General features: G+C 30.9%; 3 protein-coding genes across 4 annotated transcripts; 2 read left to right on the forward strand and 1 right to left on the reverse strand.

Moving 5' to 3' along the window:
• Positions 1-1108: 1108 nt before the first annotated feature.
• LOC129971481 (zinc finger protein 569-like) lies at positions 1109-21584 on the forward strand. 2 transcript variants are annotated; one of them, XM_056085295.1, is made up of 2 exons: positions 1109-1243; positions 18129-21584. In XM_056085295.1, exon 2 carries the CDS (start codon positions 18950-18952, stop codon positions 19913-19915), a length of 966 nt encoding a protein of 321 aa, XP_055941270.1. In that variant the 5' UTR covers positions 1109-1243; positions 18129-18949; the 3' UTR covers positions 19916-21584. The 2 variants fall into 2 exon arrangements, with proteins under 2 accessions (XP_055941270.1, XP_055941271.1); XM_056085296.1 differs by lacking the exon at positions 1109-1243 and adding an exon at positions 2416-2792.
• Positions 9549-10760, reverse strand: LOC129971905 (uncharacterized). The gene has a single exon (XM_056085882.1). The coding sequence runs from the start codon at positions 10758-10760 to the stop codon at positions 9549-9551; it is 1212 nt and encodes a 403-aa protein (XP_055941857.1).
• Positions 11040-11504, forward strand: LOC129971906 (uncharacterized). Its single transcript, XM_056085884.1, has one exon. The coding sequence runs from the start codon at positions 11040-11042 to the stop codon at positions 11502-11504; it is 465 nt and encodes a 154-aa protein (XP_055941859.1).
• Positions 21585-22453: the final 869 nt, after the last annotated feature.

Raw genomic sequence — 22453 nt, forward strand, 5'->3', positions numbered from 1 at the left:
ACGAATAGTGTCATCCTGGGAAAAACCGTTAAAACCTTTGTAAGATCTGTCCTGTGCGTCAATGACCTGAGAGATTGGCGGCCATTTGGCGACGAATTTAGCGACTAAATGGATCATACTGGAAAGTTCGAGAAGTTTCACGATCCATTCAGTAGGAACTGAGATACACACAGATACATCCTGATTGGTATGAAGATTCTAGCCCCGCCTCCCGAAACTATAAAAGACGGGCACTCTGAAGCTGCAGTGAAGTGTGTGTATCATCAGAAGTGGTGAGTGAGAGTAGTCGGAGTCGCCAACACGTAGAGAAACTGGAGGATTAGACAGCAAGAAAGCTGCTTAACTAGCAATTAAATGTGCTGCGTCATTATGATTGATCGAAGGTATTTTGTTGTAGAAAAATTTTTGTAACAATATGAAGAAAAATAGCAGCTTCAATTAATATGCTGGTTGATACTTCCTTGTTGCTCAAAAGCCCTTTTTAAAAATGATTTCAAATGTTATTCTCAGAAATTCCGCAAAGGAAGATAAATTTCTTTAAGTTTTCTAAATTATTATATTAAATTCATAGATATGGGTATTTGATTACTAACATTTTTAAATAAAGCATTTAAAATTTTTAAAAAATAAGGTAAATCTTTATTTCACTTTAAATATAAGAGAAAAAAAAACATAACCATACTTTCCTAACTTACATCCTCAATATAGTACTGAAGATACATTAATTTTACTGTCATTTTTCCGGAAGTTTCATTAAATATTTAAGAAACCAAAAATCAACCCTATTTTTAAAGTTTTAACTATAAAACTTTTTATTTATAAAATACTTTTTTAATTAACTTTCAAAATAGGTTGAAAAAAAACTTCCCTACTTTTTTTTTAATAGTTGTAAATGATAAAATATTTTTAACATTTTTGATTTTCTAAACACGAAAAAATTCTTCATCCTGATGATGCTCCTGACGTAAGCGGATAGCGAAAGAACGATCATGAACCATAGTGAATATTACTTATTTTCTCCAGTAAAATCTGAGCATGCGCAGAGACACTCAGTCGTGTTCAGAAGTTAACATTGTATGATCGTTCTTACGCTATCCGCTTCTAATCGGATGGATATTACTCGTTTTCTCCAGTTAAATCTGAGCGCAGAAAAACTTATTCCAAATTGTAGAATTTCTGTGGCCATTAGCATCGCATAACGGTGTTTGAATTCAACTTGTTCTAAACTTTGAAATAATTATGAGTAAGTTTTAATTGATTCATAACACCTTATATTTTGAAAGAGTTGATTTTTTTAAGGAATTAAACGTCGTTATATATGGTTAAAATAAGATAGTTGTTGTATTGAAATGGAGGTTTGTTTTCCTGCATAGCTGTATTGAAAGTTTAATACTTGCTTCTTTAGTAAATAAAAAACGCGTGAAGTTTTGTTTGTATTTTTTTTAAATCTAAGATTATATATATATATTACTGACTTTTTTATATGGTAAAAGTGAGTTATAGTGTGCTCCCTGCTGCGCCAACAATGCCAAGTCGCCAATAAAGATGGCGGACAAAATAAACAAATACTTACGCGGAACAGTTACGGTTACCATTTCCCGTCATATAATTAGGACTTTTTAAAAATAAGTATTGTCTTTTTTTTACATACTGCCCAGTGCCTTCTACAGATGCCGAATTTTTTACATTAAAAAAAACACCCTACGGCTACGCTAGCAGCGGGAACCTAGTAGCTTCGCTAGCACATTGAACATAAGGACTGTTTGTATAACAGAAAAAGTACATAACCAAAAGAAAGAAGCAATCGCAACATTCTCCATACAAAATTTCAAATATTCTTTTCCCAACTTCATCAACTCGTAAAAAAATATATTCCACTCACCCTTCATCCATTCTGCCGGTTCGATATCAAACCATTCTCAATACAAAATTTCAAACAAGCATCCTTTCCTAACTTCAGCAACTCGTAAATATATATATTTACATATTTTACTCACCCTTCATCCATTCTACAGGTTCGAAATACTTCCGACATAATAAATTATGAAGGGAGTCATTCCATTGCAGCTGTCTTTTAAAGTGAGAATGCAGACGATTTTTTAAAGAGCATATTGACAATAAAAATTGCAAAAGAATAAATATTTTCTGTTCGTATTCACATTAAAAAAAAAAAGAAAGCAGAATATAACTTTTAATTATAAACTTAACTTTCTTTGTTTAATAAACTTTTAATTATAATAAAGAATAAAATTAAAATCTTTAATTGATATTTTTTTAATTTAACATTTTTCATAATATAGTTGTAGTTTATGTACAACTCAACCATTGAAAAAGTAGTAAACAAAACAGCATTAGTGTTGCTAGAAAAGCGTTCTGATGGGTTGCAATATTGGCGACAAACTCTTGTGCATACTATTCTTCACTTAATCCTTTTATATATTTAATTATGTTGCATAAATTTCAACATGTAAAATTGAATGATTAGTCAATATATTTTTTCAAAATCAATTTGAAGCATTTATATACTCAATAAGAATTCAGTAGAAGATCAGTGGCAATATTTTAAAATGCGTTTCTAAAAAATATTTTAAAATTTCTTAGAAACTCTCAATTGTATCTTCATTTGGATATGCAATTTTCACTTATAAACATCAAGTAAAGATTCCTTTGCCACAAAACATACTATTTCAAGTATTACATTTTTAGAGGAGACTTTAATTTTGTATAATTACCACATCATAAATGAAATTTCAATTTATGAAAAGTGAATCCAGATTGTCAAAACTTCATAGGTATTAAATCTGTCATAGAGATCATATTATTTAGAATGTGACTTCAATTTTTTACTAGGTCTTAACTTTTTTTCAGTTTGACTCGATTCCCCAGAAATAATTTAATTGTTACCACAAAATTGTCATCTGCATCTGACAGGATTTGCTTATGCATAAATTCCACTTCCACTCTTCGTTACTAAAAATTCATAATAGTTTACCAAAAAAAATTGCTATTATAATTTTATTACATTATTAAAATTCTGAATCATTTAATAAATATGAGCTAAAATTATATAAAATGTTCATATTATAATTCTAACATTTAATCATTAATAAATATGATATTTAAGACTTTGAATAACATAAATTTTGAGTTTTCTGTATTAAATGAGAATTTTGAATATATATATATATATATATAATTAAATAAATTCTGTTCATTTCATTTAATAATAGAATAAATCTTTCTAATATTAAGTATCAATTTTGTTTATTAAAAATAATAAAATTTATTTTTATTCAACTATTTTTTTAAGTAATAAGATACTTGTAATTTTATGCATTATTTATAAAATTTAGTTTATAATTTTCAAATGTCATTGGATATAAAATTCATTATTAAAAAAATAATTGAACAAAAACAAAGATATTTTTCAAGAAAAATAAAGAAAATTATTGCAAACAATTTGTTCTTAAAATGGTAATGCAAAATATGGGATTTATCATCAAAACATATCTGTCTACTCCCAACACGTAGTAGTCTAATGCTAATACAATTTTAGGCTTAATTTGTAGCTGCAGTCAAAAAGTTACAACTCGGAAAATGCTGGTAATAAAAGAAAATAAAATATGTTAAGTACTTACATGAATTACAGAGATATTATATATTTTGTTTTAGGTAATTCATTGGTAAATTAGAATTGGTAAATTTGCATGAATTTGTAATCCATTGGTAAATTTGCATGAATTTGTAATCCATTGGTAAATTTGCATGAATTTGTAATCCATTGGTAAATTTGCATGAATTTGTAATCCATTGGTAAATTTGCATGAATTTTAAACTCAAAAATTATTTAGGAATCCAAATCATGTGAAAGTTCTCCCTGGTTCTGCTATAGAAAACTGACTGGCTACAGCAGAAAGTAATTCATTGCTTATTCTCGAATAGCAACGGCGGAAGGGGTTAGTGTTCCAGACATATAAAACAACTGTATTATTTCCCCAGAGACCCCGATAATGTCTTGTTTCTTTCCAAGATATGCTAAATAAAATAAGAGAACTGCAATAAATTTGCTAGGATTTTACTTGGCAAGAAATTATCTGAATGCAATTTACATGCTGATACTTTCATTGGAAATGGAACCAAAAATATCTGAAGTAGAATATGCCAATTCAGTTATATTAATTAAAAAAACTTTACATTTGTTTTAGGATAAAGAACCTAATTTAGATAAAAGTTATTTATCCATCATGTAAAGAAAGTAATTCCCCTGTTATATCAATAAAACCTCATTTTCTATTGTGCATATATCTATAAAATTTATTTTTAAGATAATGCAAATTTCTTTTGACTTACCATATCAAAACTCTCAGAAGCCAAATGTGATTGAGTTACTACAAATGGGAAATGATTTGTTCATTAAACATGCTCGGCCAGGTATATATTTGAAAACATAATTTTTTTTTTTTTTTTGAGAATTCTATTCTCATTATTGCTGTTTTTGAAGGTTAAGATAATTTTTCTTATTTGTGAAAGGGAAGCTCATGCATTCAAGTGTGCTGAATTCGAATTATGTTAGGAATAAAAGGGTTTAAGAAATGGTTATTCAAAGTGTGAAATGTTACATGTGTTTTTAAAACATACTGCTTAAGAAAAGTACTATCAATTTCAAACTATTATGAAGTTATAAAAGTCTTATTTTTGCTGTGAAAAATAGTTAAAGTTGTTATGTGTTGCTAGAAAAATTTTGTAGTGATCGTAGCACCATCTTTTATTCATGTCATTCTAAAGCGCTACCTATCTACTTTCCCTAATACAATCTATATTAATATTTCACCCGGGGAATCCCCGTTCTATGTATACATGCGCTAAGCAGTGATGTTCATCTGGTTTTAGTGTAATAAAGAGTTTATTTTTCTAATAGCGATGAAATGCTTTATACATTACTCTACATGAACATCACCACAATATAATCAGATAATTCTATTACTCAAAGTGAAATGGTTTCTAATTCTAAGAGAATAAAAACAAGGAATCCCAAGTTTAAGAATTTCAGAAATCATATATATTTCACTTCTTAAATGAAGAAGATGACTGCAAGTTGATAGACTGCCCTGCAAATAGGATATTTAAAATATTTATTTTTTCTGCAATTAATACTTGTTAAAAATTTGGAATAATTTGGTTCAATTCTTTGGAGATTTTATCATGAAAGAAATTGTGATCTTTCTATGCTATCAAAATTTGATAACTTTCTGGATATAATATGATTATAGATGTTTGTAGATAAATGGATATTTGCATGATAATATGAAATCAATAATGTTCTGAATAACCTTTCTACAATAAGTTTTTTTTTTCCCTGTCTTGATGTTTTTGGGGTTTCTATTCTTTTATAACATAAATTGTGAGAACAATACATATATAGAAAAATTTTGAGATGCATGACCAAAAAAAATGACTCTTTTAGAATAATTTTCAATTTATTTTTCTTTGGAAAGTCTAAATTTGTATATAGTATAATGTGTTCAATCACAACAGAACATATGAGATAAGGGATTCTAATAGAAGTTCTTTGACATGCGTCAGTTCAGGAAATGAAATGTTGTGTAACCTTGAAAGGAATGTGTGGATGTTAGTAATTGTTATCCTTTTGTTTGTGCTGTGGGATTGTTAAGCAATTTGTTACAGGCATATTGGAAATATTTAAATGAAAAAATAGAATTTACATCAGGAAATAAGAGAAAAATCTGGAATAAAGTAAATTAACTAGAAAATTAATTATGGTTTTAACTGAATTAATAGATCATTACATTACATATGTATATGATTTTATTGAAATTCACTATACAGATGCATGTATATATGTATGAATGCCATTCTATTTAATCAGTAATTGAATTATTTTCAAATTTAAACTAAAAGCAATAAGTATTCTTTTGAGTTTTGAAATGATTTTAACTTGTTGTGTGTTATAAAACTTCAGAATGTGCGCGTTTATAATGTATAAATAAAGAAAGATATTTTTTATGAGAATTTGCACTATTAAGGTATACAATTTTCGTTATAAAAATTATTTGGTTTTCCTGCATTCTATTTATTTAGCTAAATTTTTTATTATTATGAGTTCTATGTTTTTTTTTGTTTTTTTTTAATATTGCACATTTATTTGTTATAACTTATATTTTAGAAATATATTGCATTCTTATTACAATTCTTCGCTTAACTAAACAGCATTGTATGATCACCAAACTATAATTTTTTATAAGTGATAAATTGTTAATATTTGAAAAATCTTTTGCTGTTTTGCTTGATTTGGTGGAAACTCTCTTCCATGTTCTTTTTCTATAATGTTTGCCATATCTTGCATAATTGTTTTGTGAAATCTCTTATGTTTCTTCAATTATAAATTGTTAGAGAAAATAATATTTATATTTTTATTCACCAGAGAGCTGGTACAAAATGAATATTTTTGCAATTCATACTTTGTCTAAAGAGTGTGTTATATGATGCTTTTACTTTTCATTCTTTCTTTGACCACCTTCTAAATTGCTACACTAGGTTTGTTTGCTACCAAAATTTTTTAACAATAGCATGCTTTCTTGAATTTACATTCTGAATGCTCTTTATGAAGACAGGCTATAATCGGATATGTTATCAGAACCTCCCTTGGTATTGCCTCATAATTTTTTTACTGTTACTTTTGTTTCACTCTATGCTGGAAGTTATAACATTGAAAGTATATCCAGTTTTAATTCTTTCAAAGAATATAAAACAGCTTTTGAAAGAGTAGAAATCTTATTGCTTTCTTTTGAAAACTGAGCGAGTTCCACTATCTCTTTTCAAGTTGAAGCAAGTGTATTATGTAGCATTTGTATTAATATTAATTTCTTTACTTCATCTTTAATGACCAAGTAGAATGTATCCTAGATATGAAAATTAATTTTTTATATTTAAATGCTTATAATTTTGTTTTGATTCTAATAATTGACTGAAGGTTAGTCAGATTGAAAAACTAATGAGAATTGTAAATGTATATGGAAGTGTGGAGAAATTTTTTATCTGCACTTGGTTTTTATAATATGCAGATAATGATATATTTTGTTAATTTTCCAGCATTGTATATTTATTTCAAAACTTTTATTGTAATACTTTTCTGCTTTATCCTCTTTAGAATCAATATATTTTTATTCAAATTGAAATATTATTTTTCTTCAAATATTACTACTGTTTATAAATTGTTAATATACATTGCATTTTTTTTTCCGTGGCATTTATATAAGATGAAGTCAAGATTTTTAAAGAAATGCTGTGCTGTTTTTATCTATTTTAAATTTAAAAGATTTCAAAAATTGAAAATATTTTTTTCAAAATGAAAAGAATAGGAAATATTTAGATCGTTATTTGTCGGTATAACTGATCTCATTAAAAGAATTGAAGGAATATTTTTCAAATAGTTTAAAGAAGACTTTAGTAATTAATTATTATTGAGAACATTCCTGATATATCTTTAATTTCTAAAATATTAATCAAGAAAGATTGTAAACTTGTGATATTCTTTCTGTTAATAAGGAATCTGTTCTTATTCTGTCTGCAAATAAGAAACTCTGGTATTTCATAGCAAATCAGGTAACACAAATAATTATGTAAAATATTTTCAATAATTACTATGGATGTGATATGAGAGAACACTTTATTTGCAATTATTTACATAGAAAGTTTCGAAAGCATATTTACATCGAGAAAAACGAAATCTGAAGGAATTACATTGGAGCGGAGTTGAGCTGCAACTGGTATGACGCTTACATAATCTCCCATCTTGCAATTTTATAGAGTACCTGAAATTGCAAAAAAAGTTATAAATCGAGTCTGTTGGGAATTTTAATACGCCGACCAGCTTTAGTGACATCAGGAGTTATTTTGATTATATAATCATTATTTTCACTGGAATCATGATCTGAAACAGCTGGAGTTGCAGGAAGTTGAGTGTTTGTGTCTTTATCCTTTTGCTGAGCAATGAATGGTAATTTTTCAGAACTTCTGATTTCCAAGGAATAAAGTCTGTGGAATGGTCTTAATTTTTCCCCTTGAGCTGTTCTTACTCTGGCGACTCTTGAATGTCCATCTGCTCCAGGGAGGACTTCAGTTACGATTCCTTAGGGCCAGTGAAGGTGTTTTCCCTCAGTTTCAGGAAGAATTATGTTTCCAACATTCAAAGATTCATCTCGAGTGTGATGACCTTTATGCACTAACATTGCTACTTATTCGTTGCGGAATCTCGTTCTTAAATCATGCCGTAGATTTTGAATAAAACGTAATCTTCTATTTAGGCTTTTACTGTCGATTTCGTCTAAATCAGTTGTATCACTACTAGGAATGCCTTGCAAGAAACAAGCAGGTGTCAATGGCCTTAGACCTTCTGAATTATCTTCAATATATGTGAGACATCTGGAATTTATTGTAGCTTCACAATCACATATAAGAGTTTCCAATTCTTCATAATCAATACTCTTTCGGCCCAAAATTCTTCTTAACATTTCTTTTAGCATGGGGATCATCCGCTCCCACCATGCAGCAGTTGGAGGGTTGAAATTCCATTTAATTTTCTTGAGAGTGGAAAACGACATGATCTTCTCCCAATCTAGATTTTTCAATGCATTACTTGAACCAACGAAGTTGGTGCCGTTATCAGTGTAGATTATATTAACTCGATCTCTTCTAGCAAAAAATCTTCTTAAAGCCATTATAAACGCTTCCGTGGACAAGGAATTGACTCACTCAAGATGAACAGCCCTATAAATAGCACAGGTAAAAAGGACTATCCATGTCTTTTCTCCAGAACTCAAAAACAATGGGCCTGCCAAATCAATCCCTGTGACTTCAAATGCTGCAGCAACTTTTATTCTATTTTTAGGAAGAGGTGCTAAAGGTGGCTCCGTAGGTTTGGCTTTAAATCTTTTGCAAGTAATACATTGAGAGCTTACTCGTTTTGCTATTTTATTGACAGAAATAATCCAGTAATTTTCCCTTTAATTGGAAATGAGAGTTCGAAATCCGGCATGCTGCAACTCACAATGTTTCTGGTGTATCAATCAACGAATTATTTCATGGTTACCCGGCAACAATATTGGGCACTTAAAATTCTCTTCTTCATCTCCCAGTATGAGCTTAGTTCTAACTTTAAGAATGTTGGAATCGTCTTTGAAAGTTTGCATATTTTTCAATGCTTTCATCTTGCTCTCTGCAAAACTTTCCTTTTGAATTAACTTTAGCAAACAGTTTTCAGCTGATTGGACTTCTTCATAGGTTAGTTTGGTTTCCTTACATTTTTCTTTAAGACGACAGTTTTTAATAAAACGTAGTATCCAAGCCAGCATTCTTAAAATCTTTGTATATTTCGAGAAATAAAGTAGATTGTCAGTAAAGTTAACTGATTCATGCTCAACATTACTGACTATTGTTTTCCTTTTCTCTGATTCAACTAAATTTTCATCAATAATTTGTTTTTCATTCAAAGGCCAGAACTCTTGTGATTTTGATAACCATTCTGGACCTTACCACCACTTGCTCTTCAATAAAATCTTTGCATCACAACCTCTTGAAGGAAGGTCTGCTGGATTCATATGACCTGGCACGAAATACCAGTTATCAGAATTGGTATATTTTCTTAATTCAGTTATTCTATTTCTTACAAATGTATTCCAAGAACTATCCCGTTTAATCCACGTTAAGACAACAGTCGAGTCAGTCCAAAAGTATACTTCATTAAATTTTACCTCAAGTCCATCTGTCACTTGGCAATATAATTGGGATAATATAAGAGCTTCCAACAATTCTAATCGAGGAATCGTAATTTCCTTTGTTGGTGACACTCTTGACTTACTTGCTACTAATTGAACGGAAACTTTCCCGTTATATTCAGCACGTAAAAAAATACATGTGGCATAAGAGGCTTCACTGGTTTCACTGAAACAGTGAAGACCTATCTGACAATCTTTAAAAGGATTTGAAATGAGTCTTCTTGGGATTTTGCAATCTTTTAGCAGATTTACATGTTTGTACCAGGCTAAAAATTCATTACATATATCTGGTAGAAGCACATCATCCCAATTAATTTTTCTTTTCCATGTTTTTTGAAGAATGATCTTTGGAATTAGAGTAGTTGGACTCGTAAATCCTATTGGGTCGTAAATTCGTTGAGCAATAGATAATAATGTTTGTTTAGTTATATTTTCTTCTGCAATTTTAATAGCACCGTTACAAGAAAGTTCATCATTTTCAGTATCCCAGGAAAGTTCTAGTATTGGAATATATCTCACTTTTGTTTCTCCTACAATTTTTTCAGAAGTAACCCAACCTCGTAAATGAAATTTGGCTGCAGACATCAGTTCTTTAGCTTCAGAAATAAATTTGGCTGCCTCTTCTCTTGTTTCTAAACTAGTTATGCAATTATCTACATAAAAGGATTTTTGAAGTTGACGAGCTGTTTCCTTCCTTCCATCTGAAACGTTCTCTAGATGATGAGCCATCGTTGCCTCAAGTAAAAATGGAATAGGAGAAGCACCAAATACCACTCGACAATGTCTCAGGGGGATCAATTCCTCTCTTTTTGAAAAATCTTTCCACCATAAAAACTGAAAGTAGTCTCTGTCCTTTGGGTTCAGACTGATTTGTAAGAAGTCCTTTTTAATATCTGATGTTATTCCAATAGCATTCTTACGAAATTGCATTATTAATTTTGGTACTGTGGGTGATCGTAGCGCCATCTTTTATTCATGTCATTCTAAAGCGCTACCTATCTACTTTCCCTAATACTTCGCCCGGGGAATCCCCGTTCTATGTATACGTGCACTAAGCGGTGATGTTCCGATGGTTGTTAGTGAAATAAAGAGTTTATTTTTCTAATAGCGATGAAATGCTTTATACAACACTCTGCATGAACATCACCAAAATGGTGACCCGGATAAGAAACCTCGCATCTCTTTTGATTTAATTTGGTAATATTATCTTACTAAGTTTCGTTTTGAAACGATATTACTACCATGATGGAGGAAATCTCAGCTGTGAAAATGCCGAACTTCATTCCGTCCGACCCTTCCCTCTGGTTTACGATGGTGGAGTCAACATTTGAATTGGCTATTCCAAAGCCAATTACAGCTTCTCGCACTAAATTCAACTACTGCGTGAGCACCTTGCCTCCTGAAATCGCGATAACTGTGCGCGATATCATTCTTTCACCAGATGCAGCTGACCCTTACAGCCAACTAAAATCGGAGATCATTTCCCGATGCGGAGAATCTAAATCCCAGGAAATTCGTAAGTTATTGGCTGGAGAACAGTTGCATAATCGGAAGTCGTCCGAGCTGTTAAGAATTATTCAAAGACGTGCCGAAATTCACAATATCGCCGATTCTCTTTTACTGGAATTATTTCTTCAGCAACTACCATCTAATGTGCAATCGATTCTTGCCTCAATACAACCTTTGACACCTCAAAAACCTCTGAAATAGCCGACAAAATACTGGATATAGCACCAATCCAGGTAAGTGTTGTTTCGAATTCAACTGCTACAGCTGATTCTGAACTGCTAACAGAAATTAAAATGTTGCGCAAAGAAATTGCACAGATGCGTCGCCATTCCAGAAGTCATTCACGGAATCGTCAACCTCGTTTTCGACGGAAAAGCCCTGCCAGTAATGATGATATCTGTTGGTATCATCGGAAGTACGACTCCAAAGCGCATAAATGCATTCCGCCTTGCAATTATCAGCCAAACCACAACGGCAAAGAGTAGCGGCGACATACGCCTCGCCCAGTAGTTCTCGTCGCCATTTTGTTCGCGATAGAAAATCAAATGTAAATTTTCTCGTTGACACTGGCAGTGATTGTTGTTTGATTCCTGCGCCTAGAAATGATAAAATGTGTATTCCGATTCAAAAATTCTTTGCAGCAAATGGTTCCATCATAAATGTTTATAAACAAAAGTTATTATCTTTAGATTTAGGTTTAAGAAAACAATTTGTTTATCCTTTTTTCTGTTTGTGATATTAAAACTGCAATTATTGGTGCAGATTTTCTACATGATTTTAATTTGCAACCTGATTTAAGAAATCGTCGTTTAAATGATATGTGTACACATATAAATGCCCATGCTATTCTTAATAATGCTGATGTTCATTCTGTAAAATCTGTATTTTGTAATGATGATTTTTCAAAGTTATTGCATGATTTTCCTAATATTGTTAAATCTCCATATGCAAACCAAACTGTAAAACATTCTGTTATGCATCATATTGAAACTTTTGGTTCTCCTGTTTATGCAAAACCTCGTAGGCTAACAACCGATCGCTTAAAAATCGCTAAAATGGAATTTCAGCATATGTTATATTTAGGCCATATGCGGCCATCCAACAGCAATTATGCCTCTCCTCTACATATGGTTCCGAAAAAGGGAAGTGACGATTGGCGTCCTGTTGGTGATTTTAGAGCTCTTAATGCTCAGACCAAAAAGGACAAATATCCTATTCCCAGTGTTTTGGATTTTACTAGCGAACTTCATGGAACCACAATTTTTTCTCATATTGATTTAGTAAAAGCTTTTCATCAAATTCCGATTGCTCCCGAGGACATTCATAAAACAGCTATTTGTACTCCGTTCGGACTTTTCAAGAGCACTCGGATGCAATTTGGTTTGTGTAATGCATTAAGTAAATTTCAGAGATTTATTGATGAAGTTACTAGAGATTTAGATGGTGTGTATGCTTTTATTGACGATTTATTAATTGCTTCAAAATCAATCGAAGAGCATATTCAACATCTCAGAGCTCTCTTTTCAAAATTAGACCATTATGGACTTACAATTAAATCTTCTAAGTGTACATTTGGTGTTCCTACCCTAGATTTTTTAGGATTTAAAGTTTCCAAAGAAGGTATTTCTCCAATTCCTGATCGAGTTAGTGCAATTCAAGAATTCCCACGACCCACTACCCTTACTCAACTTCGTAGATTTTTGGGTATGTTTAATTTTTACCGCAGATTACTTCCCAAGGCAGCTCACATATTATCACCTTTGATTAAACTTCTTGAAGGCCATACTAACAAAAAGAAATTACCACGGCCAGCAAAAAAAAATCTGAAACTACTCTGCAATGGTCTGAGGAAGCTGACAAGGCATTTTCTAATGCTAAGAAAGCTCTTGCCGAATCTACCCTACTCAAACATCCGATTCCTGGAGCTCTTTAAGTCTGTGGACTGATGCATCCTTATTTGCTATTGGAAGCTCTTTAAATGAACTTTCAAGTGGAATTTGGGAACCCATTGCATTCTTCTCAATGAAACTTTCTAAGAGTCAAACTAATTGGTCAACATACGACAGAGAACTTCTTGCTATTTATGCTTCCATAAAAATTTTTCGATACATGCTTGAAGGTAGGGAATTTTCAATCTATACTGATCAATGACCCCTTACTGAAGCCTTTAAGCAAAAGCTGCATAAATGCTCGCCTCGTCAACTGAGACATTTAGACTTCATATCCCAATTTTCTACCGATATTCGTTATGTCAAGGGTACAGAGAAAATTGCTGCAGATGCATTGTCTCGCATTGAAATCAATTCAATTTCAAAGAAAAATTTAATTTTCATGACATCTTACTTGCACAGTTAAATGATTCTGAACTTAAAGAATATCTGAAGTCTTCAAATTGTAAAATAGAAAAGCAACATTTTTCCATAGAGGATGTAACTTTGTATTGTGACTTATCTTCTAATTCACCTCGTCCGTACATTCCAAATTCTTTTCGTTCAATAGTTTTTGAAAATATTCACAATCTTTCTCATCCTGGCATTCGAGCAACAAGAAAGCTGATTACTAAACGTTATTTTTGGCTAAACATGAATTCATTTATTAAAAATTCTGTTCAATCTTGTCATAATTGCCACCGCTCTAAAATTCAAAAACATACAAAATCTCCTATAGGCACTTTTGCTTTGATAGATGCTCGATTTCCCCATATAAATATCGATTTCATAGGACCATTCCCACTATCTGATGGTTATAAATATTGTATGACAATAGTTGACCGATTTACCAGATAGCCGGAAGCTATTCCTACTTCTGATATAACCGCTGAAACAACATGTAAAGCCCTAATTCATAATTGGATATCTCGTTTCGGTTGTCCAGTAACTATAACTACAGATCAAGGTAAAAATTTTGATTCACATCTATTTAGACATTTGAATAATATTTTAGGTACAAATCGAATCCGCACAACGTCCTACCATCCCCAATCCAATGGACTTGTAGAACGTTTCCACATGGCTCTTAAGAGTTCTATTATAGCCCATTGTCAACCAAACTGGACTGAAACTATTCCCAAAGTTTTACTCGGAATTCGATCTGCAATTAAACCGGACATAAATGCCACATGTGCTGAATTAGTCTTTGGTACAACCCTCAGATTGCCTTCTGACATTTTAACCTCAAAAATAGATCTATCAATACCAACAGATACCTATGTATCAAAATTCAAAGCACTAATGCAATCTATAAATCCTATCTCTACGTCTAGACACTCGGTTAAGCCTATTTATATTCATGCATCCTTAAGTACTTGCTCTCATGTATTTTTGAGAGTGGACAGTGTTAAACCTCCTCTTTCACCTCCTTACACTGGTCCACACCCTGTAATCAGCAGGAAAGATAAAACTTTTGTATTAAAAATTAATAATAAAAATGTTACAGTTTCCATAGACCGTGTCAAACCTGCATATGTGTTGACAGGATCTAATGACTCGTTACCTTCTATACCTGCATCTATTCATAAAACTCAAATGAACTTTCTTCTAAAAATGAACAATTATCGACAAAACCTCTCGTAGTGGACGTCATGTCCATTTTCCAGCGAGATTAATTACTGAGATATAAATTGTCGTGTGTATATATATTGTAACTGTAATTTTATGTATTTCATATATTATTGCATCTATTTACTTCAATTTCTATTTACCATTTGAAACCATTATCCTATATAATACTTATTATATTATGTGATGTTTTATTTTTATGCGTGTATAATTATCTTGTATTATTACATTTGTCGTTCTCCTTGTTCACTAGGGGGATACTCATGTAGTGATCGTAGCGCCATCTTTTATTCGTGTCATTCTAAAGCGCTACCTATGGTCCCTTTTTTTGAATATTTAATTAGAATTTTAATTATTAATTAAAAGCTAACTTTCCCGCCAAAAAAATCTTTTCACTTCCCCACCGCCAAATAAATAAGGCTTCAGATTTTTTTTGTTTTTTTTTCCCACGCTAAAGAGGATAGGCTTAAGAAATTTTCGGCAGATTATTTCAAAGAATTTTGTTTATTTTCTTAAGGTTTGATGCATTTAAAGTTAACGATCGAAACATCGATTTAATAATCGATCTTTCAGATTCATTCTGAAGTACTTTTGAATTAAAATAAAACAGAATAAAGGAAATTAAAAATTTCTAATCTGCATAGCGTTACCCCAATTGGAGTAGAAATTCACGCATTTGCATTACCATAAGTGGCGTTGAAAATTCACGCATGCGCATTGTGTTCTGATTGTTGACAACGGATTCGGACTCTGTTTTGAAGGCTTAATATGTTTTCGACAGATTATTTCAAACGATTCTGTTTATTTTTTTTAGTGTTTGATGCATTTAAAACTAAACATTGTTAATTAATCGATCTGTTCATGATGAATCTGAGAAAATTTTATTGAAAACTTCTTAAGATATTATATGAATTAAGAAAAATATTCTCATAAGGTTTAAATACTCAGCGACTCTGTTTTCAGTACTCGTGTTTAAAAGAAATACTTCGTTTTAGTAAAAAAAAATATATATATATTATTATATTTATTGCAGTTTTATCATTTCCACTTTAATTTAAAGCATAAATTCTACGGGAGCTAACAGAAAATTAGAGATACATATTACGTTATGGCTGAAAGCCTTTATAATATTAAGAGTGAATTATATGACTATTAAAATTTGAAGTTTTAAAATATTTTAATGAAGAAGCAATTAAAATGGGAGTTCCATAAAATATTTAATTATTAAAATTTTAATGTGCATTAAGATTGGCGAACCGGCTGGTGGCCAAAGACGGCTAGTAATACAATGTTACAAAGGTTCAATTTTTTAAAAAAAGATTGAGATTTTTTATATTTATGCTTAAACTTAAGTGAATGAAAATGATAGAAATAATTGCTTCTACATACATAGCATGAAAAAAAAAATTCCCATTTACCATGGTGTAAGTATTTAGTTAATCTTTTACCATTTCTAAGGTACTGATTTGACACATATATGCATGAAAGAGATTTAATTAGTGTTCTAATAGTGGAGTATAAGGAAGCGGTAGATTTTGTATGAACTTTTATTTCATTGTACGCAAAGTATTGAGTGAAAACATCAATCAATTTAAGATGTGTCAGTACTTTTCATATCATTGATGAATATTATAAGTATTTTCTTTTTTATGATAATTTATTAATTTCATAAAGGCACTTGCCCGAATATAAACACCTCCTCAGAAATTATGTCAACGGACCTCGTAATTTTGAATCGCGGTCAAATGACGAGGACAACACCTTAGCTGGCACTCCCACTCCAAACTTTCACACCACACCAATGGGAGGGCATTTGGCCTCGATGTATTTAGCGTGCACCAAACCCGCTTACACGATGGTTCTTCGGTGTCTCGGGTTTCGAACCTGAAGCTATCCTGTTCCGAAGCCGAGATCTTGCCACCGCAGCCCATTGCAGACATTACAACCGTATTATTTCAGAATCATTGTCCTGTTCTGGTATTTGTGTATAAAGTTCCATGTACTCATAGTGTAATTAAATTTGGCACCATTTGTTTTCTGACATTTGTGATACTTAACTTCACTAAGTTATTTCTTAAGCACGCTACTCAAGTATTAAAACAAAATCTTTCTTCCTGACATTTCAACTATAAAATCTCACGATTATATAGTTGATAAAAAAAAATGAAAACAAGTGGAGATTTTTGCAACAAAATGTATTATTAAAAATTAGATTTAAAAAATCATTTTGATTAAAACCACAAAAAAAAAAACAGTTTAAAAAATCATTTTGATTAAAATCACACACAAAAAAAACAGTATTTCAGGGTAAAAAATTGCACAGTAAGCAAACTGGTATTGTGAAAAATAAAATTTTTAATAACATTATTTAAAATGTTATATAAATCAATTTAACAAAATAATACTGTCGAGAATTTTCAGGAAAAATATCAAAATTTTGTTTTATTTTTAATTAATTAAAATTTTAAAAAAATATTACTTGGTGCACCTTTTTCCCGGATAAACAATTTATTCTGTAACACACCAGAAACACCCATGCGCGTTCTCTTTTATTCTAATTAGATAAAAGTACTGCAGTTTATTTATTTCTAATGAAACTCAATGTTAGTAACTTAAAGGATGCATTATTTCTTCTACAACTACCAAATTTCTTTCAAGTGTTCCACTTGAAAAAGGTTGTTTATTTATTATTCTCTCTCTCTCTCTCTCTCTCTCTGTGTGTGTGTGTGTGTGTGCGTGCGTGTGTGTGTGTGCGTGTGTGTGTGTGTGTGTTTAACTACATTAAAATCTTCTATTTTTCAGGAATATCTTAAGATGTAATTCTACAACAAGTTTCTTTACTTTACCTTAACATTCAATAGTTTAACATTTACATTAATTCATTTAAATGCATAACCTTATTTTAGCACATTTAAAGTGAATTTTTAGAAAAATATAGAATGAGGCATTGCCTTCTTGATGAGAGATTCGATAATTTTTTTTTTTTTTCATATTGATACAAACATTACATTTTTTAAAGAAACATTTATAACTAAGACGTGAAAATATTGTTCATTATATGTATAATACACATTATAAAAAATATATTGCATAATGCGTTGTGTGTTAAAAAGTATTTTGCATAGTACGTTATATACATAATACATATTTTAATAAATTGTAATGCATTGTTAAAATATTTGTATTTGATGTTTGTGGGCTTGTAATTTCTTTATTTCTGAAAATTTAACTTCAAGTGTAAAGATTAATGAAATTTTCTTTTTTTCAGGTTTTGGAAGCAGCGGAAAGAGCAAAAATATTGCTTATAAGTCAGCAAGGTTAAATATATGCAGCTAACGCTCTACTTTTCAATAAGGCTTAGGATCTCATCAACCCAGTGATTGAGAAGAAAAGCTATTACTTTATATATGCAATAAAAACAAGTAGTCCTCTGAAAATTTTTAAAAAATATTCTGTCAATTCTTGTAAAATATATAAATCATGCACAAGCAGCATATCTATTAAGATACCTTTGCTAATAATAGTTTTTTTTTTTAATTCTTTACAAAGCACTTTAACAAAGCATTTTTTCACGCTTGTGAAAGAAAAGCAAATATGTGGATCATGCACTCTAAAATATTATTTTAATCTATGCACTCAAATTTAGAATATATGCAACCTTATGTAAGTAGAGTCTTAATGTGTAGTAGAGTCTTTTCTTCGCAGGAATATATGATGCCACAAAACTCGACGCTTATTAGACAGAAACCATTTGTTTGTCATGTGTGCAATAAAGTGTTCTCTCTACGAGGGAGTTTAAAGATACATTTAAGAACGCATACAAAAAATCTGTATGCTTGTAATGTAAGCGATAAAATATTTTCCCAACAAGGAAATTTAAAGACAAATTTACTAACACATACGAAAGAGAAACTACATATTTGTGAGATATGCTGTAAAATGTTTTCTGTACGAGGAAATTTAAAGAGACATTCACTGATATGAAAGAAAGCGTTTTCTCATAAAGGAAGTTTAAGGAGGCACACGAAATAGAAACCGTATATTTGTGAGATTTGCAGTAAAGCGTTTTCTAAAAAAGGAAGTTTAGACATGCATTTAAGAACGCATACGAAAGAGAAACCGTATGTTTGTGAGATTTGCAGTGTAGCGTTTTCTGAAAAAGGAAATTTAAAGAGACATTTAAGAACGCATACGAAAGAGAAACCGTATGTTTGTGAGATTTGCAGTGAAGCTTTTTCTCAAAAAGGAACTTTAAAGATACATTTAAGAACGCATACGAAAGAGAAACCGTATGTTTGTGAGATTTGCAGCAAACCTTTTCCTCAAAAAGGAAATTTAAAGAAACATTTAAGAACGCATACGAAAGAGAAACCTTTTGTTTGTGAGATTTGCAGGAAAGCGTTTTCTCAAAAAGGAAGTTTCAAGATACATTTAAGAATGCATACGAAAGAGAAACCTTATGTTTGTGAGTTTTGCAGGAAAGCGTTTTCTCAAAAAGGAAGTTTCAAGATACATTTAAGAACGCATACGAAAGAGAAACCGTATGTTTGTGAGATTTGCATTAAACCTTTTACTCGTAAAGCAAGTTTAAATATACATTTAAGAACGCATACGAAAGAGAAACCGTATGTTTGTGAGATTTGCAGTGTAGCGTTTTCTGAAAAAGGAAATTTAAAGAGACATTTAAGAATGCATACGAAAGAGAAACCTTATGTTTGTGAGTTTTGCAGGAAAGCGTTTTCTCAAAAAGGAAGTTTAGACATGCATTTAAGAACGCATACGAAAGAGAAACCTTATGTTTGTGAGATTTGCAGTAAACCGTTCTCTCAAAAAGAAAATTTAAAGATACATTTAAGAACGCATACGAAAGAGAAACCGTATGTTTGTGAGATTTGCAGTAAACCGTTCTCTCAAAAAGAAAATTTAAAGATACATTTAAGAACGCATACGAAAGAGAAACCGTATGTTTGTGAGATTTGCAGTAAACCGTTTTCTCAAAAAGGAAGTTTAAAGATACATTTAAGAACACATACGAAAGAGAAACCGGACGTTTGAAATATATGCAATAAAATATTTTCTTGTGGAAACATTTTATGTAAATATTTTCTGATAAATACGAAGCAGAAAGTTCTGTATGTAATAAAGTATTTAATGAAAAAGGAAATTTGCAGTCCCATTTACCGACCCATTCTAAAAAATAGCTACATGTTCGTTGTGTGTGTAATAACGTATTTCCTGGTCGAAACATTGTAAGGAGGTATTTATTGACGCATACAAAATTAAATTCGCATATTTGTAAGATGTGCAACAAAACGTTTTCCTTGCTAGGATGTAACTGCATTTCAAAATTTTTAAAAATAATTAATTTAGATATGGAATTAGAATTGAAAAATTAATTTTATATTCAAAGTAATTGCTTTTAGAATTAAAATTTATTTTTGAGTGTCTATGTACGAAAGATCTTTACGATTGATTGGTCCCTTAATAAAAATCATAACATTTGTGGTTATATAACACATTCTTTATGTATGAAATATTTTTGCAAATTTCTTGTGAGAAAATTTACTAAAAAAAACTGTTGAAAATGCTACAAATTGTATGCATCAAGTGTAGGAATATGTAATATTAATTAATATCAAATCACTGGATAATTCCAAGACAAACTAAATCAATGTGAGAGATGTTTTTACAAAGATCAAAATTGAATTGTGTCTACCCTACTTTTTAAACTATCTTTATCTGCTACCTCTCTCTGACTTCTCATTCTACTTTTGAAGAAAAATAAATTATTTTATTTTCGACTCCCTAGACATCCAATAATTTTTATGTAATGATATCTTTAAATCTGGAAAAGGAAATCCCAAAAAAACGCCGATAAGAGAAATCCTGGCGCTGCAAGCGTAGAATGTGTGGAAAAAGAATACATAACTGTCAGTGGAAACAGTAAATAGCAACACACCAAATACCAATGAAAAGCGTTTATTATAGCTAGCTTATTTACTTTCAAATTTTGCTCAAGGTGACTACCAACTTGATGTTCCAATAATTGCATACGGTACATGAAGTTTTCGAAGGTGGCTCGCAGCATATCGGCATTTATTCGTCTGACATGTAACGTTATTGATCTTTTAAAGTAGGAATGTCAGGAAAATGTCCTTGGTACACAACGCCTTTCAAGTGAATCAGAATTGCCACATAACCAGATATTGCCAAGATTCAGATCAGTGTCATAAGTTAACGGATGTTATCTTATACGGATAAAATTTCAGGATCTTACCCAATATCTTCTGGTCGTCGAGAACGGGTATCTGTTTATCGTGATATTGATCGAGAACTGCTGGTACCCTGCTTATTAGCTATCCCTTGATCCATAACGGCAGTTGCAAATTCAACTTGTTCCTGCTTGATAACTTCACGTCCTCGGCCTGGTTGCACACCAAGAATTCCTGTTGTTTCAAATCTTTCAACTATCCTTCGGAAGTTAGTTATGGTCATCTGTCCTGTACGTAACTGTTTTAACCGCCGGTGTTCATGAAGAGCAGCACTGGCATTTTCATCCCGCTGATAAAACAGCTTGACTAATGAGGCGTGTTCACGTAGTGACAACGCAGTCGACGTGCGAATTCTTGCAGAATGACATATTCAACGCTTCCTTTTATCTTCGACGTCATGTCACAATGTACCCGTATAAGCAAATTACATAATAAAGCTTTGGTACTAATTATTTTTCCCCTTGATTAATCGAAGCCGCATACTTTAATGTGTATGGTGGTGGCCAAATTTTGTTGCATTTCGCCCAGTACATAACACGTTACAGGGCTCCCAACACCTCCTGTTATTTCTTGATCACAATGGATATCTATTGTTTCTATTTAATTTTCTCATTGTGTATATTTTTATGCGTTAGAACTTAAATTTTTAATTTAACATTTTTATGAATACTTAAAACATAATAATTTGTCAATAAAAATGTTTGAATTAGATGGAATATAAAGTTAAGTAACATAATCAGTTACAATATATAAAGTTATTTCATAAAGTTTTAAATAAATTAATATCAATAATGAAATGTGAAATAAAAAGTATACATTTTAATTGAAAAAAAAATTATTTTGAATTTCAAGGGGGGAAAAAGATTTTTAATACTGCTGCAGAAATATTTTTATTGCTGCATTCCTAACATCTTGCAGGAGTTCCATATCTTTTGCTTATAACTTCCACAATACTCTTTAAAAATACAAATAAAATCCATAAGAATAATAACATTGAATTACCAAATTTTTATATAAAATATAGAATGAGTAACATTGACTCGGTTAAAGGATAGCTTATTGAATTTCAGATAATAAAACTTTATATTCCAGATTACAATTTAATTGGTAATATACACATATTTACAAAGAAAGTTTTATGCTATTCTAAGAGTATCTGATATATGTGACAAGTATTTATTTATTCTTTATACTCCAATTTGCAGTTTAAATAGTAATGAGGTCAATGATTACACCCAAAAAATTCAAACAATGTCTATAAGGATTAAAAATATCTTAAATGCATTGTAACTATTTATAACCAAAATTTATATGTTCATAT

This window comes from Argiope bruennichi, chromosome 6 (genome assembly GCF_947563725.1).
Source record: "Argiope bruennichi chromosome 6, qqArgBrue1.1, whole genome shotgun sequence".
Lineage (NCBI taxonomy): Eukaryota > Metazoa > Arthropoda > Arachnida > Araneae > Araneidae > Argiope > Argiope bruennichi.